We start from the raw sequence: 15203 nt of genomic DNA, 5'->3' as shown, positions 1-15203 counted from the left end.
GCATTTCTGGGCCTGATGAAGGGGACCCTGCACGGCCACAAAAGCACTTGCCGATTGGACCAGAACTATCAATAAAAATGGATTTTGCCCTAACATGAAATTTGGATGTCTGTATTTGGACGATATGTAGTATTGCACATAAAAGATGCCCCCACAAAACATGTCACACTGGTTACCTGTGGCATTTTGTTTATGGGGGCATGTTTTATGTGCAATACTAACAAGTGCCGTGCGTGCCCAATGCCCCCTTCCAGTTAATATTTTTTAGTAAAAACTGTCTTCAAATGTTTTAAATACCTTTTTTACTGACTGTCTCCCTCCCAGTCCCAGACGAAAAGAAGAAGAGTCTGCTGCTGGGCTGCCTGGAGTGGAACAGCTCCATGAGCAGGTGGCTGCCAGAGAGTTATTTCTCCTCTCCCAGACTCCCATGCTCCCTCCCTCTCTGATGTCACTTCCTCTAGTACTGACTAGCAGAGAGAAGGAAAGGGAGGGAGGAGGGAGAGGATTGCTTCTTTAGAGAGCTGCCTTTACACACAAGCTCCTGCTGGTTCTGTACAGGAGTCCGTTGGCCGCAATTTTCTTGTAGTCTGTTATTTATTAATAGGGGGTTCCGGAACGTAGGATTCCAATTTCCTGCGCTGCGGCGCTAGTGCCTGGCTCCGCCTCCATCCCTCAGGTACGACTATGCCCCCGTTCCGGCCCCCTCCACCGCCTACCTCATCTGCTGCAGCCTGCTCGAGCGCCCTGCTCCAGTCCTGACTCCTTCTCCCCAGCCAGGCCCGAGCTGCGGACCGCCCGCGCCCCGCCCACTACACTAGTCTAGTGTAGTGGGCGGGCAGTCCGCGGCTCGGGCCTGGCTACCCGTGCATAGTGTGTGTGTTTAAATAAAAAATAAAAATACAAAAATCAACAGAAGGCGGCCCGGACGGGCCCCCAGTGGCGTAGGGCCCCATAGCCACTGCTATGGTTGTTATGGCGATCCCTACGCCACTGGCCCCATTACATTCTCCACAATGTATTCTAAGTAACAGCATCGGAACACCAAGGAGGAGACATCAGCTTTTCTCTGTGGCGTTCCTTATCCCTGGCTGTAGCACTGTACAAACGCAACTCACCTTCTGCCTGACTGAAGCCGTTCTGCGCTGCGATTGGACAGCGCTACAGCCAGAGAGAAGGAACACCCAGGGAGAAAAGCTAATGTCTCTTCCCTGGTGTTCCAATGTTGTTACTTAGCATACAGCGCGGGAGAATGTAACGGGGGCCACAGTGGCGCAACGGAGCGGCTCCCAGAAATAAAAGTAAGTGCAGGGACATCCCCCATGTATGCCCTACATGTCCTGCTACTTAGTTAATAAAGTATGGACCCATGAATGTGGCAGCGGCACTTGTGTTCTCCCTCTTGCCCAGGGTCCAATCAATATTAAAGACGGCCCTGGGTAGGTGATATGTTCATATCTTGTGGATAAGGGATATGTTTGTATCTCGGATGGGACAATTCCTTTAAGTTTTAAAGGGGTTTTCTGAGATTTTAATACTGATGACCTATCCTCTGCATAGGCCATCAGTATCTGGTCGGTGAGGGTCGGACATCCGGGATCCCCGCTGATAAGCTGTTTGAGAAGGCAGCAGAGAGTGCTGAGTCCTTCTCACGGCTTACCAAGCAGAGCCATACATTGTATAGAGGCTGTGCTTGGCATTTTGCACAGCACCATATACTTGAGTGGGGATGAGCTGCGTCTAGGCCACATGACTGATGAACGTGTCGTCACTGGGCTAGGGAAAGGTGCGAGAAGGCTGTGGCGCTCACAGGAGAGCCAGTGCCTTCTCAAACAGCTGATGGGTGGGGGTCCTGGATGGTGGACCCCCACCAATCAGATACTGATGACCTATCCTGTGGATAGGTCACCAGTATAAAACTCACGGAAAACCCCTTTAAATCACTGTCCAAAATGGAGCTATTACATCCCATTAACATTGACAGCCACTAAAATAAAAAAAGCTCCGGATAGGGGATAACTTTATATCTCAGGATAACCACTTTAAGATTTAGAATGCAGTCCAAGATGGAGCTTTTAAATCACATTAACAGCCACTTTAAATAAAAAAGAGAAAGCTCGAAAGAAGCAGAACAGAGCGACTGCCAACTGAATCATACCAGTGATTGTTTCGGTTTGTGTCTGTCACATTTTCACCCCTCACCAAATCCTGTGTAGAAAACAATTCCTCATGCTGTGTTTTTATGATGGGATGGGCCAGGGCAACTTCCTGGTTTGTATTTCAGGTCTAACTTGCTTGAGTTTCACAACCCTGATAGATTCACTGGAGCTATCACTGATAGACAGATACATGACAGCCAGGCATGACCTACCGGGCACACAGGGCAAGCTGGAGGAATGTTATGGAGGAGCAAGATAATAGGGAGGAGGACCAGGCTGAAGGGGATGACCTGGAGTCTATGGGGTAAGGTACAACATCCAACTCAGTTCCTACAGTAAAGTCTTGTAGGCAGCAAATTTTCACATGGATTGTGTTAGCACTACTGCATGTGTATGAGAGAACACAATAGGTGTGTAGCAGACCTCCCAAGTGTCCCTCTTTTGGAGGGACAGTCCCTCTTCTTGACCCGAGTTCCTCTGTCCCTTTTTGTTCTTTAAATGTCCCTCTTTTTGATCTGATGTATAGATTTTCATTACATTCAAAATATTGAGCCAGAGAGTATGTGTCTGGTTCCTCTCTGTATATTTGAGCCTGCCTTGTGTATAATTTCATTATTTGATGCAGTTGGGATTTTAGAAATGTATATATTCAGAATATTTTTGTGCCATTTCGTGAGAGAAAATTATTGAATATTTATAGATATGCAGGAAAAATGAATCTTTCCAACAATGAACCATAAGTGTCTTTGACCGTCCAAAAAGTTGGGAGGTATGGGTAGTACTCTACAAAATTACTACATGCTTGTGGATGTGAACCTTTTCGATTACTGAGACCAGCACCAACTGCTCCCCTCAAAATATATTTTAAAAATTATACGCCACCGGTGTAATGGTCCTTTGTTACAACATGCTGCCCGTAAATAGGCCAGCACAAATGGGCTGACAGGTCCATTATAAAGAGTATTTCTGATATCAAGTAATTAGCATTGATGTAGAAAAATAGAAATTGGAAGTGATGCAGGATGGGGGGGGGGGGGGCATCGGTGGGTACAGGATACAAAGGGAAAGAGAGCATATTCTGTATTATTAGAGGATACCTACTATAACTACCCCCTGCCATGACAATAGATTGTCTTCTACTCTGCTATGCGATTAATCTTGGCTTGTACTGGACATTACGCTCTATATGTTCTATACTTTCTATACTACCACAGTAAAGCACTGCACTATATGAATGCTAAGCATTATCAGTGCAGCTCCTGCAGTACACTGCTCAGATTACTTTTATGTTTAATGTAGCTGTATAGCACTGAATTAAAGTGGCGCACCGCCTGCCAATCTAACAAACACATGCAGTGGCGGGGTTTGGGGTGGCCCCAACGCTTACGCTGGGTCCCCCGGACACCGTGGAGGTGTCACAACGTGTTGCTGCTCTCCGGAAGGGATGGTAAGGCATGGTGCACCTCAATGGGAAATAAACAGTGTGGCCGCACTAACTGTGTTTGTTTCTCACTAGCGTTGTTGTTTACCGGTTTTGAGAGCTCAAAGCCGGATTAAAAACTGTTCTGTTTAGTCCTGATGCATTGCGAATGGAAAGAGATCTGTTCCGGCACCATTTTGCTTTGCGACCAAACACAAAACCGCTGCAAGGTAACGTTTTGTGTCCATTCATAGAAACGGAAAAAAACTGATCCGTCACTAAAAACAATATAAGTCAATGGTGACGAATCCGTATTTTTTTTAGGACTTTCAATGTATTTAGTGATGGATCCAGATTGTTCCTTTTTGATTTCACACAACTGCATCCTAACAGAACGGATGCATCCTGATGTACAAAATCAAAACGGATCCATTTAATTCCGGTATTGAGATCCTCTGTTGGATTTCAAAACCGAAATTTACAACGCGAGTGTGAAACAGGCCTTAGAGATCAGTTTTTTGTTACTTGTCTTTTTAATCACTTCTAGCAGAGAAAACTGAAGTTTCTTCCGAGTAATTTCAGGAAGTGTTCTGTCACTAATGTGACTGCCGTCTGCAGCATTTTCAGATGTTACACAGCATACAATCAATGCCAGGACTGACCCATATCGCATTTATTCCACTTTTGGACAAAAAAAAAAATCTGTCTTTAGGCATTGATGCACTCGTGCTGCCACCCATTGTAATTTGATAAAATATGGTGAGCTAGCTGTGAATACTCATATGTTCCATACTTTAGGATGTAATTAGTTTGTATTAGAATTACAAGGTGAACTACTGTAGACAGAATCACCCATTCTGCTGATCTCTTTTTATGTCAGCCCAGTCTCACCAGAGACCTCCATATCATACCAAGAGCACAGTTAGATAGCTGTAGTTCACCTGAATAAAACATTTGCCCGTCTTCCTGATCCCAGGCTCCATTTCTGAGATATGAGCATTTTTCATAATGTGCAAATTAGCTATTTGGTGCAACAAAGGCGTTACCGTTGCACTCATCGCTCCTTCTAGCAGCCTAGCTCCTCCCTCCCTGCTTTGATTGACAGGGCCAGGCTGTGGCAATGTAATCTTGCCTGGCGCTGTGTTCTCAAGCATGCACCATCGCTTTGGGTATCGGCACACAAGCCTTACCAGACATGCTCAACAAAAGTTTTTTGCACTGTAAGGGACGAGAGGAGTAGGAGAGGAAAATGTAGAGGGGTAGGGAAGTGTGGACTGTAATGGAAGCAAGCTGTGAATCTTATGAACATATAGATGGTGCAGGAACTTACACATATACAGTGGATATAAAAAGTCTACACACCCCTGTTAAAATGTCAGGTTTCTGTGATGTAAAAAAATTAGACAAAGATAAATCATACTAGAACTTTTTCCACCTTTAATGTGACCTATAAACTGTACCACTCAACAAACTGAAATCCTTTAGGTAGAGGGAAGAAAAAAATATAAAAATAAAATAATATGGTTGCAAAAGTGTGCACACCCTTAAACTAATACTTTGTTGAAGCACCATTTGATTTTATTACAGCACTCAGTCTTTTTGGGTATGAGTCTATCAGCATGGCACATTTTGACTTGGCAAGATTTGCCAAGACTTCTTTGCAAAAACACTCCAAATCTGTCAGATTGTGAGGGCATCTCCTGGGCACAGCCCTCTTCAGATGACCCCACAGATTTTCAATCGGATTCAGGCCTGGGCTCTGGCTGGGCCATTCCAAAACTTTAATCTTCTTCTGGTGAAGCCATTCCATTGTTGATTTGGATGTATGCTTTGGGTCGTTGTCATGCTTAAAGATGAAGTTCCTCTTCATGTTCAGCTTTCTAGCAGAAGCCTGAAGGTTTTGTGCCAATATTGCCTGGTATTTGGAACTGTTCATAATTCCCTCTAGCTTAACTAAGGCCCCAGTTCCAGCTGAAGAAAAACAGCCCAAAGCATGATGCTGCCACCACCATGCTTCACTGTGGGTATGGTGTTCTTTTGATGATGTGCAGTGTTGTTTTTGCACCAAACATATCTTTTGGAATTATGGCCAAAAAGTTCAACCTTGGTTTCATCAGACCAGAACACCTTTTCCCACATGCTTTGGGGAGACTTCAGATGTTGTTTTGCAAAATGTAGCCTGGCTTGGATGTTTTTCTTTGTAAGAAAAGGCTTTCACTCTACCCCATAGCCCAGACATATGAAGAATACAGGAGATTGTTGTCACATGTACCACACAGCCAGTACTTGCCAGATATTCCAGCAGCTCCTTTAATGTTGCTGTAGGCCTATTGGTAGCCTCCCAGACCAGTTTTCTTCTCGTCTTTTCATCAATTTTGGAGGGACGTCCAGTTCTTGGTAATGTCACGTTGTGCCATATTTTCTACACTTGATGATGACTGTCTTCACTGTGTTCCATGGTATATCTAATGCCTTGGAAATTCTTTTGTACCCTTATCCTGACTGATACCTTTTAACAATGAGACCCCTCTGATGCTTTGGAAGCTCTCTGTGGACCATGGCTTCTGCTGTGGGATGTGACTTCAGGAAAGACCAACTAGAGCAGCTGAACTTTATTTGGGGTTAATCAGAGGCACTTTAAATGATGGTAGGTGTATGCCGACTCCTATTTAACATGATTTTGAATGTGATTGCTTAATTCTGAACACAGCTACATCCACATTTCAGTTTGTTCTTGAATTGAGTGGTACAGTTTATAGGTCACATTAAAGGTGCAAAAAGTTCTGAAATTATTTATCTTTGTCTCATTTTTTTACTTCACAGAAACCTGACATTTTAACAGGGGGGTGTAGACTTTTTATATCCACTGTAGATGGTGTAGGGACATACCCTATTGTCAAGGAGAATGTAGCACTCAGGTGTCGATTGATTGATACATTTCCAGGAGGAATAACAGAATGGTGCAATGCAGAGTTCGTTTTTGGGGAATAGAGGTATTTAGCATCCATGTCAGGAAAGCCAGCAGGTCCTCTGTGAACCACGGTATTAAGACACCTTCACAGGCGCAAGATTTTGTGGCAGAAAATTTAGCAACTGAACATCAGTTCCATTCATTTCAATAGGGCTGCTAGCACACTGATTTCTGCAAGCTCCATTACAGTGAATAGAACTGATTTTCACTCGCTGAATTTTCTGCCACGTGTGAAGGCGTCCTTAGGTCTCTCTTAACACTTGATAGTTTGGTCCAGTGTGAGCAACCTGTGGTTAATGAAAATTTCCCTTTAGAATTGCAGAAGTTTTTAAAGGGCTTAAAAGCTCAAGAAAAGGTCTCCTTTTTTTCAAGTTAACTTTGGCAGGAAACATGAACAACATGATGGTATTTAAAGCTACACCCCTGACATTATGCAAATCTACATCTGGAGCAAGGCGTTCTCATATGTGACATTTCTTGCAGAAGTCATGCAGATTTGTAACCAGTTGTAAACTAACTATTCAGGAAATTGAGATAGGAAGAATAGTTTGGTGGGCCTCTTAAGCTGGCCATACACATGCTAACGTCCTACAATACTTTGTTGTAGCTGTTTTACCCCTTAACCCCTTCAAGTCCCTGTGATTTTCCATCTTTGTGTTTTCATTTTTTACTTCTTGCCTGTTTTATTTTTCCACTAGCAGAAGGACCCAGCTTCGCATGGGTATATTTAATCTATTTCATTGCATGTTTGTGTGTGTCGTTAAAGATATCAACAGTATCCCCTATAACAGTGACCGCTACAGCACCCCGTCCCTTTAACAGTGAACTCCACAGTCCCATACACTTTAACACTGCCCCCCCCCCCACATTGCCCCGCCACTTTAAAATGGGGCCTCCACAGCAGCCTTTTCCCTTACCTTTGACCTTCACAGCACCCCACTCCCTTGACAGTGACCTACTCAGGGGCCCGCCCACTTAACAGTGACCTCCACAGTATCCCGCTGCCTTAACAGTGACCTCACAGTACCCTGCCCCCTTAACCGTGACCTCCACAGTGTCCACCCCTTTAACAGTGACCTCCACAGTGTCCACCCCTTTAACAGTGACCTCCACAGTGTCCACCCCTTTAACGGTGGCCTGCCCCCTTAACAGTAACATCCACAGTGAACACCTCTTTAACAGTGACCTGCACAGCGCCCTGCCTCTTTAATGCTAAGGCTACACAACGACATGTGTTGCGCAACATTTTGTCTCAACAATTTTTATAATGATAGGCTATGGTGTAGCACTGTGACATGCTGCGACTGCGACACGACAACTCAGGTGCATTCCTGTCTAAGCAGACGTTAAAAATGGTCCCATGGATTTCAGTGGGGTCAGTCTGGCTGTGAAGATAGACCAAAATAGGACATGTCCTATTTTTTGCCGGCCACTATTCAATGGCTGTTAAAAAACTTCCATGTAAATAGCCCCATAAACTTTAATTGGTGCTAAAAATGATCTTGTGATGGCCGTTACTTAAACAGCTGTGAAACGGCCATTTTTAAAGTTCGTGTGCACCCAATACCCGTGCCGTGCAAGAATAAACAGTAGAGCCAGTGACTTAAGATAATCAATACTTAGCTATCTAAGGCTTCTTTCACACTAGCGTTAGGATTGTCCAGCAGGGGAAAAGCCTGCGGGATCTGTACTAATGCTTACACATGTGTGCTGCCAGAAATCCAGCCCCGCCCCATTCACTATAATAGGAACAGGCGGGAGATGCGGCCGGACAAATACCGCAGCAATAACGCTAGTGTTAAAAAAGCCTAAGATATGCTGATAGGCTTCGGAGGCTCCAGGGCTGCTCTGCTGCTCACTACTAGGGATCGCCCAACTATTGTAGCTGGGTGTGTGGAGTCGAGGGTCTCCATTGGAAGCAGCTAGCTGCCTAATCTCTATCAGCATATCTAAAATTGTTACTTATCTGTTTATCTTAAACTTGCCATACTTATTAGATAGAAGTAGGTTGATGGTTGAACATCAGTTGAACCATCTGGTGAGGCATCCACATTTTAGTCCATATTGGCCGTTACAGTGGTTCAATCTGTCCATACATGTTCAATGAAACCAACGATGGACGACAGATCTTTTTGGGAACGTCCTTTTAAAGAAATCCTGGCATGTAGCTGTTTAGTTAGTGAGCACTGGGCAGACAGAGCAGATTCTCTACACAGTACACATATTTCCCTAATACAGCAAACTAAGCTGCAAAAAACAGTGTCAGGCAGCTGCTGCCAAGGCCAATAAGATAATGGGTTGCATCAAAAGGGGCATAGATGCCCGTGATGAGAACATAGTCCTACCACTTTACAAATCATTAGTCAGACCACACATGGAGTACTGTGTACAGTTCTGGGCTCCAGTGAACAAAGCAGACATAGCAGAGCTGGAGAGGGTCCAGAGGAGGGCAACTAAAGTAATAACTGGAATGGGGCAACTACAGTACCCTGAAAGATTATCAAAATTAGGGTTATTCACTTTAGAAAAAAGACGACTGAGAGGAGATCTAATTAATATGTATAAATATATCAGGGGTCAGTACAGAGATCTATCCCATCATCTATTTATTCCCAGGACAGTGACTGTGATGAGGGGACATCCTCTGCGTCTGGAGGAAAGAAGGTTTGTACACAAACATAGAAGAGGATTCTTTACGGTAAGAGCAGTGAGACTATGGAACTCTCTGCCTGAGGAGGTGGTGATGGTGAGTACAATAAAGGAATTCAAGAGGGGCCTGGATGTATTTCTGGAGCGTAATAATATTACAGGCTATAGCTACTAGAGAGGGGTCGTTGATCCAGGGAGTTATTCTGATTGCCTGATTGGAGTCCGGAAGGAATTTTTACTCCCCTAAAGTGGAGAAAATTGGCTTCTACCTCACAGTTTTTTTGCCTTCCTCTGGATCAACCTGCAGGATAACAGGCCGAACTGGATGGACAAATGTCTTTTTTCTGCCTTATGTACTATGTTACTTATATACTATGTTACTATGTTACAGGGGACTACAACATTTTTTACGACTGACCCCAAACATTTTAAAAAAGTGAAACCACAGAATTTCTTACACACATTATGCAGCACAACTCATCCCCACAGAATGCGAGAGTAACAATGATCAGGCCGTACCCAAGGTATCCAGTGTGGCAGCAATCTTACAATCTTAGCCACATGCTTCCTCCAGTAGAAGCCATGACATGAGTGGCAGCTGATTGCACATCATTTCCTCCTGGAGACACAGGTACAACAGGAGATTAGTAGGGACTGTGGGGGAGATTTATCAAAGTGGTGTAAAGTAGAACTGGCTTAGTTGCCCATTGGGGATGAGCGAATTTCCTATTTTGAACTTCGAGTTCGTGTGGTGGTATAAGCTGACCACGGACCATAACGGAATTCCATGATGGAATACATAACAGAATGCCTTTAGAGGCATTCCGTTATGCATTTCATCATGGAATTGCGTTATGGTCCGTGGTAACGGAATCCATAACGCAATTCAGCTTATACACGAACTCGAGCTCAAAGTTCAAAATAAGAAATTTGCTAACGCATATTGTCCATAACAACCAATCAGATTCCACCTTTCATTTTGCAAAGGAGCTCTGAAAAATGAAAGGTAGAATCTGATTGGTGGCTATAGGCAACTAAGGCTACTTTCACACTTGCATTGTTAATCCCGGTATTGAGATCCGGCAGAAGATTTCAATACCAGAATTAAACAGATTTGTTTTGATTTTGCACATCATGATGCATCCGTTCTGCTAGGATGTGGTTGTGCGAAATCTAAACGGAAAAAAAAATTGATCCATCACTAAATACAATGAAAGTCAATGGGTGACGGATCCGATTTTTTAGGCTCCTGAAAAAAACGAATCTGTCACCATTGACTTACATAGGAACCTTTTTTTTTCTGTTTTTATGATGACCGGACACAAAACCACAGCTTGCAGCAGTTTTGTGTTCGGTCACAAAACAGAATACTGATGGAACAGAAGACATCCTGATACATCCTGAACAGATCTCTATCCATTCAGAATACATGAGGACTAAGTCCCCTTTCACACAGGCGAGTTTTCCGCGCAGGTGCAATGCGTGAGGTGAACGCATTGCATTACACCCGCACTGAATCCAGACCCATTCATTTCTATGGGGCTGTGCACATGAGCTGTGATTTTTTAACGCATCACTTGTGCATTGCGTGAAAATCGGAGCAAGCTCTATTTTGTGCGTTTTTACGCCCCATAGAAGTAAGTGTGGATGTGATGCGATTTTCACACATGGTTGCTAGGAGACGATCGGGATGGGGACCCGATCATTATTATTTTCCCTTATAACATGGTTATAAGGGAAAATAATAGCATTCTGAATACAGAATGCATAGTAAAATAGGGCTGGAGGGGTTAAAAAAAAATTAAAACTAATTTAACTCACCTTAATCCACTTGTTCGCGCAGCCGGCATCTCTTTTGTCTTCATCTGTGAGGAAAAGGACCTGTGATGACGTCACTACGCTCGTCACATGGTCCATCAATCTACACAACCTTGAACCCAAACCTGAACTTCTGTGAAGAAATTCGGGTCTGGGTACCACAGTCAGTTTTTTATCACGCACGTGCAAAACACATTGCACCCGTGCGATAAAAACTGAACAACGGAACGCAATTGCAGTCAAAACTGACTGCAATTGGGTACCTACTCGCGCGGGTTTGCCGCAACGCATTTGGACTTTATTCGGACACGCTTGTGTGAAAGAGGCCTAAATGAAAACATTTTTTTCTGGTATTGAGATTCTCTGCTGGATCACAATACCGGAAGACAACAACGCCTAAGGCTACTTTCACACTGCCGTTTTGGCTTTCCGTTTGAGAGATCCGTTTAGGGCTCAGATCAGTTTTGCCCTAATGCATTCTGAATGGAAAAGAATCCGCTCAGAATGCAACAGTTTGCCTCCATTCCGTCTCCATTCCACTTTGGAAGCAGACACCAAAACGCTGCTTGCAGCGTTTTAGTGTCCGGCTGACGAAACTGAGCCAAACAGATCCGTTCTGACACACAATGTAAGTCAATGGGGACAGATCTGTTTTCTATGACACAATCTGGCAAGCATCTGTGAGGAAATCGGTCACTGTAGGGCTCTGTTATTAGGGTTTTTTGGTCTCTGGTGGTATTAATTGTTTCCCGTCTGTGCAGATTGATGATGGATCCGCACCAAACGCAAGTGTGAAAGTAGTCTAAGCCAATTGTCCTTTACACCCCTTTTGGCCATTTTCTGGCTGGCATTGGTAAAGAGGAGCACTTGCTGGAAGAAACTTTATGGGGGTTCTGCATGCCAAGTACTATTACGGGTCAGTCTCCAGTAGACTTTTAAGGAAGAACCTAGCAGGCTCTATTTATGGGGTCACCTGTAAGGCACTGTTTATGGACAAACTCTCTGGCAAGCACTTTATATGGAATCACCCCCTTGCAGGCACTCTAAATTTGTCATGGGCACTTTAAAGAGGAACTTAGTAAAGAGCAATGGGAGGCACTCTGTTTGTCATGGGAAACTACAGTCAGTATGAGGGAACATGGCATCTAAAACATTTGTGTACGTATGCATGGGTTATTTTGCCTAAGAGCAGATATACTGGTGTCACGGACGGTGTACAGGAAACAAGACAATGCAACATGCATAAATGACTCACTGGATTCAAAGCCAAGGAACCAAAAGGGAGACCCCTGCACAAGACCTGGTACTTTCCCTGGCTGCTCAGCCTATGCAAAAATCCCAAAGGTGGATGGTTGCATATCCACGTACCTCGACTATATAACACCTGAACACCCTACAATAGTGAGGGGACACGACCACCGGCTCCCTACACCAGACACGTAGGGAGTCAGGGTCACCTGGGATCCAGCAAACAGAAAATAACAGATAAATGTACAGCACTTAACTTAGTAGCAGACTGGGAAATAGGATCAGCATGCACACACACTCCAGGAAGAAGTATAAGCCACCCAGTAATGCATTATGGGGAGGAATTTAAAGGGATGCAATCAGTCCAACTACATGACAGCTGAGAGAGGCTAACGAGATGGGGAACTGAACACCACAACAAAGAAAACTCAAGGAGGAGGTTCTGAAAGGCTTCTGTCAGAGCTTCTCAGCTGTCTGGTTGTGACAACTGGCTGGGTGTGCTGCAAAAAAAAAAAGCAAGGTTACAGATGTCTTTAGCTGGAAAAAAGTGGTCATGATTGGGCTAGATAGAAAACAAAATTAAGCAACTAAAAACCCTAAGTGGACAGTCTGATCAGTGGGAGTCCCATGGTCACATGTTTCTTGTTTCAATGGAGCAATGGTCAATCATGTGCACCACCACAAGTCTATGGGACTTCTGGAGATAGCCAAGAGCTGTATCTGGCTATCTCCAGCAGTCCCACAGAGATAAACAGAGAGGCAGGTTGTTGGCAACGGATTAATAAGGTCTCCATCAGGCGTAGCACAAGGAACAACAGGGTTTTATTCAGAAATAACAGCACAACATATTAATATAAGTTTCAGTAGGATCAGAATCTCAGCACATCTGCTTCTGGCTTTCTCCTCTCTCATCTCTCTCTGTACATGTGCAGTAAGTCTCTGCCCCTTCCTGCCTTTTCTTTTTAGCAGTACTTTATTTACGACATAACACTGTGTCAGGAAACAGGCAATCACATCATGTAGTTGTTGCAATACACAGAATAATATGCATTTTTCTAACACAGGAGGTCTATTCATATATGTCAGCACGAGACCACTAGTTGCATGATAAGTGGGTGTCGCAGCAGTTAGCGACCACTAATTAGTTGATTATCCCCTATCCTATTGTAGGGGATACTTTGTACTAACTGAAATACTGTAGAATTATTTAGAGGTTTATCTATCTATCTATCTATCTATTATCTATCTATCTATCATTGTGTCTATCTATCTATCTAGCTATCAATCTATCTATCTATCTGTCTATCCAAACAGGGTGATAGAAAGATAAATAGATGAATTAATAACTTAGGTATCAGAGAGCCCAAATGAAGGCTTCACTAATTGCTCTGTAACAAGGACATGGGAATATTAATAAATACATACTTTAAAAGGGTTTTCCAGGATTTCTTTTTTTTACCGATGACCTATTCTCTGGATAGGTCATCAGTATCCGATTGGTGGGGGTCTGACATAGCGCCACAGCCTACTCGCAACTTACAAAGCGCAGTACCTTACATTGTATAGCAGCTGTGCTTGGTATTACAGCTCAGCCTCATTCAGTTGAATGGGGCTCAGCTGCTCCTAGGCCACATGATCAATGAACGTGTCATCACTGGCCTAGGAAAAGCAGAGAGAAGGTCATGGCGCTCACAGGAGAGCCAGGGACTTCTCAAACAGCGGGGGGTCCCGGGTGCCGAACTCCCACCAATCATATACTGATGACTTATCCTGAGGATAGGTCATCATTATAAAACTATCAGAAAACCCCTTTAACCACCTCAGCTCCCCTAGCTTAAACCCCCTTAATGACCAGACCACTCTTTACAATTCTGCACTACACTACTTTCACGGTTTATTGCTCGGTCATACAACTTACCACCCAAATGAATTTTACCTCCTTTCTTCTCACTAATAGAGATTTCATTTGGTGGTATTTCATTGCCACAAAATTAAATCTTTCACTTTCAGTTGTAAAATTTTTCAAATAAAACTACATTTCTATATAAAATTTTCTCTAAATTTATTCTACATGTGACCCCATTTTGGAAAGAAGACACCCCAAGGTATTCCGTGAGGGGCATGGCGAGTTCCTAGAATTATTTTTTTTTGGCACAAGTTAGCGGAAAAATATTTATTTATTTATTTTTATTTTTTCTTAAGTCTCATATTCCACTAACTTGTGACAAAAAATAACATTTTACATGAACTCGCCATGCCCCTAACGAAATACCTTGGGGTGTCTTCTTTCCAAAATGGGGTCACTTGTGGGGTATTTATACTGCCCTGGCATTTTAGGGGCCCTAATGCGTGAGAAGTAGTTTGAAATCAAAATGTGTAAAAAATGCCCTGTGAAATCCTAAAGGTGCTCTTTAGAATTTCGGCCCCTTTGCCCACCTAGGCTGCAAAAAAGTGTCACACATGTGGTATCGCCGTACTCAGAAGAAGTAGGGCAATGTGTTTTGGGGTGTCTTTTTACATATACCCATGCTGGGTGAGAGAAATATCTCTCTAAAAGTAAACTTTTCCCATTTTTTTATGCAAAGTTGTCATTTTAGAGAGATATTTCTCTCACCCAGCATGGGTATATGTAAAAAGACACCCCAAAACACATTGCCCTACTTCTCCTGAGTATGGCGATACCACATGTGTGACACTTTTTTCCAGCCTAGGTGGCAAAGGGGCCCAAATTCCTTTTAGGAGGGCATTTTTAGACATTTGGATTCCAGACTTCTCACGCTTTAGGGCCCCTAAAATGCCAGGGCAGTATAAATGCCCGACATGTGACCCCATTTTGGAAAGAAGACACCCTAAGGTATTCCGTGAGGGGCATTGCGAGTTCATAGAAGATATTTTTTTGGCACAAGTTAGAGGAAATTGATATTTTTTTTTTCTCACAAAG

The 15203-nt window shown here is 43.5% G+C and overlaps 1 protein-coding gene across 1 annotated transcript in view; it reads left to right on the top strand.

Annotated features, from left to right (window-relative positions):
* The first annotated feature begins 2299 nt into the window (after nt 1-2299).
* DAPP1 (dual adaptor of phosphotyrosine and 3-phosphoinositides 1) overlaps nt 2300-15203 on the top strand; it is a 140771-nt gene continuing 127867 nt past the window's right edge. The window contains exon 1 of the mRNA XM_044302353.1: nt 2300-2460. Within this exon, the coding sequence (XP_044158288.1) occupies nt 2360-2460 (101 nt within the window). The 5' untranslated portion in view covers nt 2300-2359. The remainder of the gene's footprint in view (nt 2461-15203) is intronic.

The sequence above is a fragment of the Bufo gargarizans genome, chromosome 1 (assembly GCF_014858855.1).
Source record: "Bufo gargarizans isolate SCDJY-AF-19 chromosome 1, ASM1485885v1, whole genome shotgun sequence".
Lineage (NCBI taxonomy): Eukaryota > Metazoa > Chordata > Amphibia > Anura > Bufonidae > Bufo > Bufo gargarizans.
Note: the sequence above shows the minus strand (reverse complement) of the source record. Positions and strands in the feature narration are given on the sequence as shown.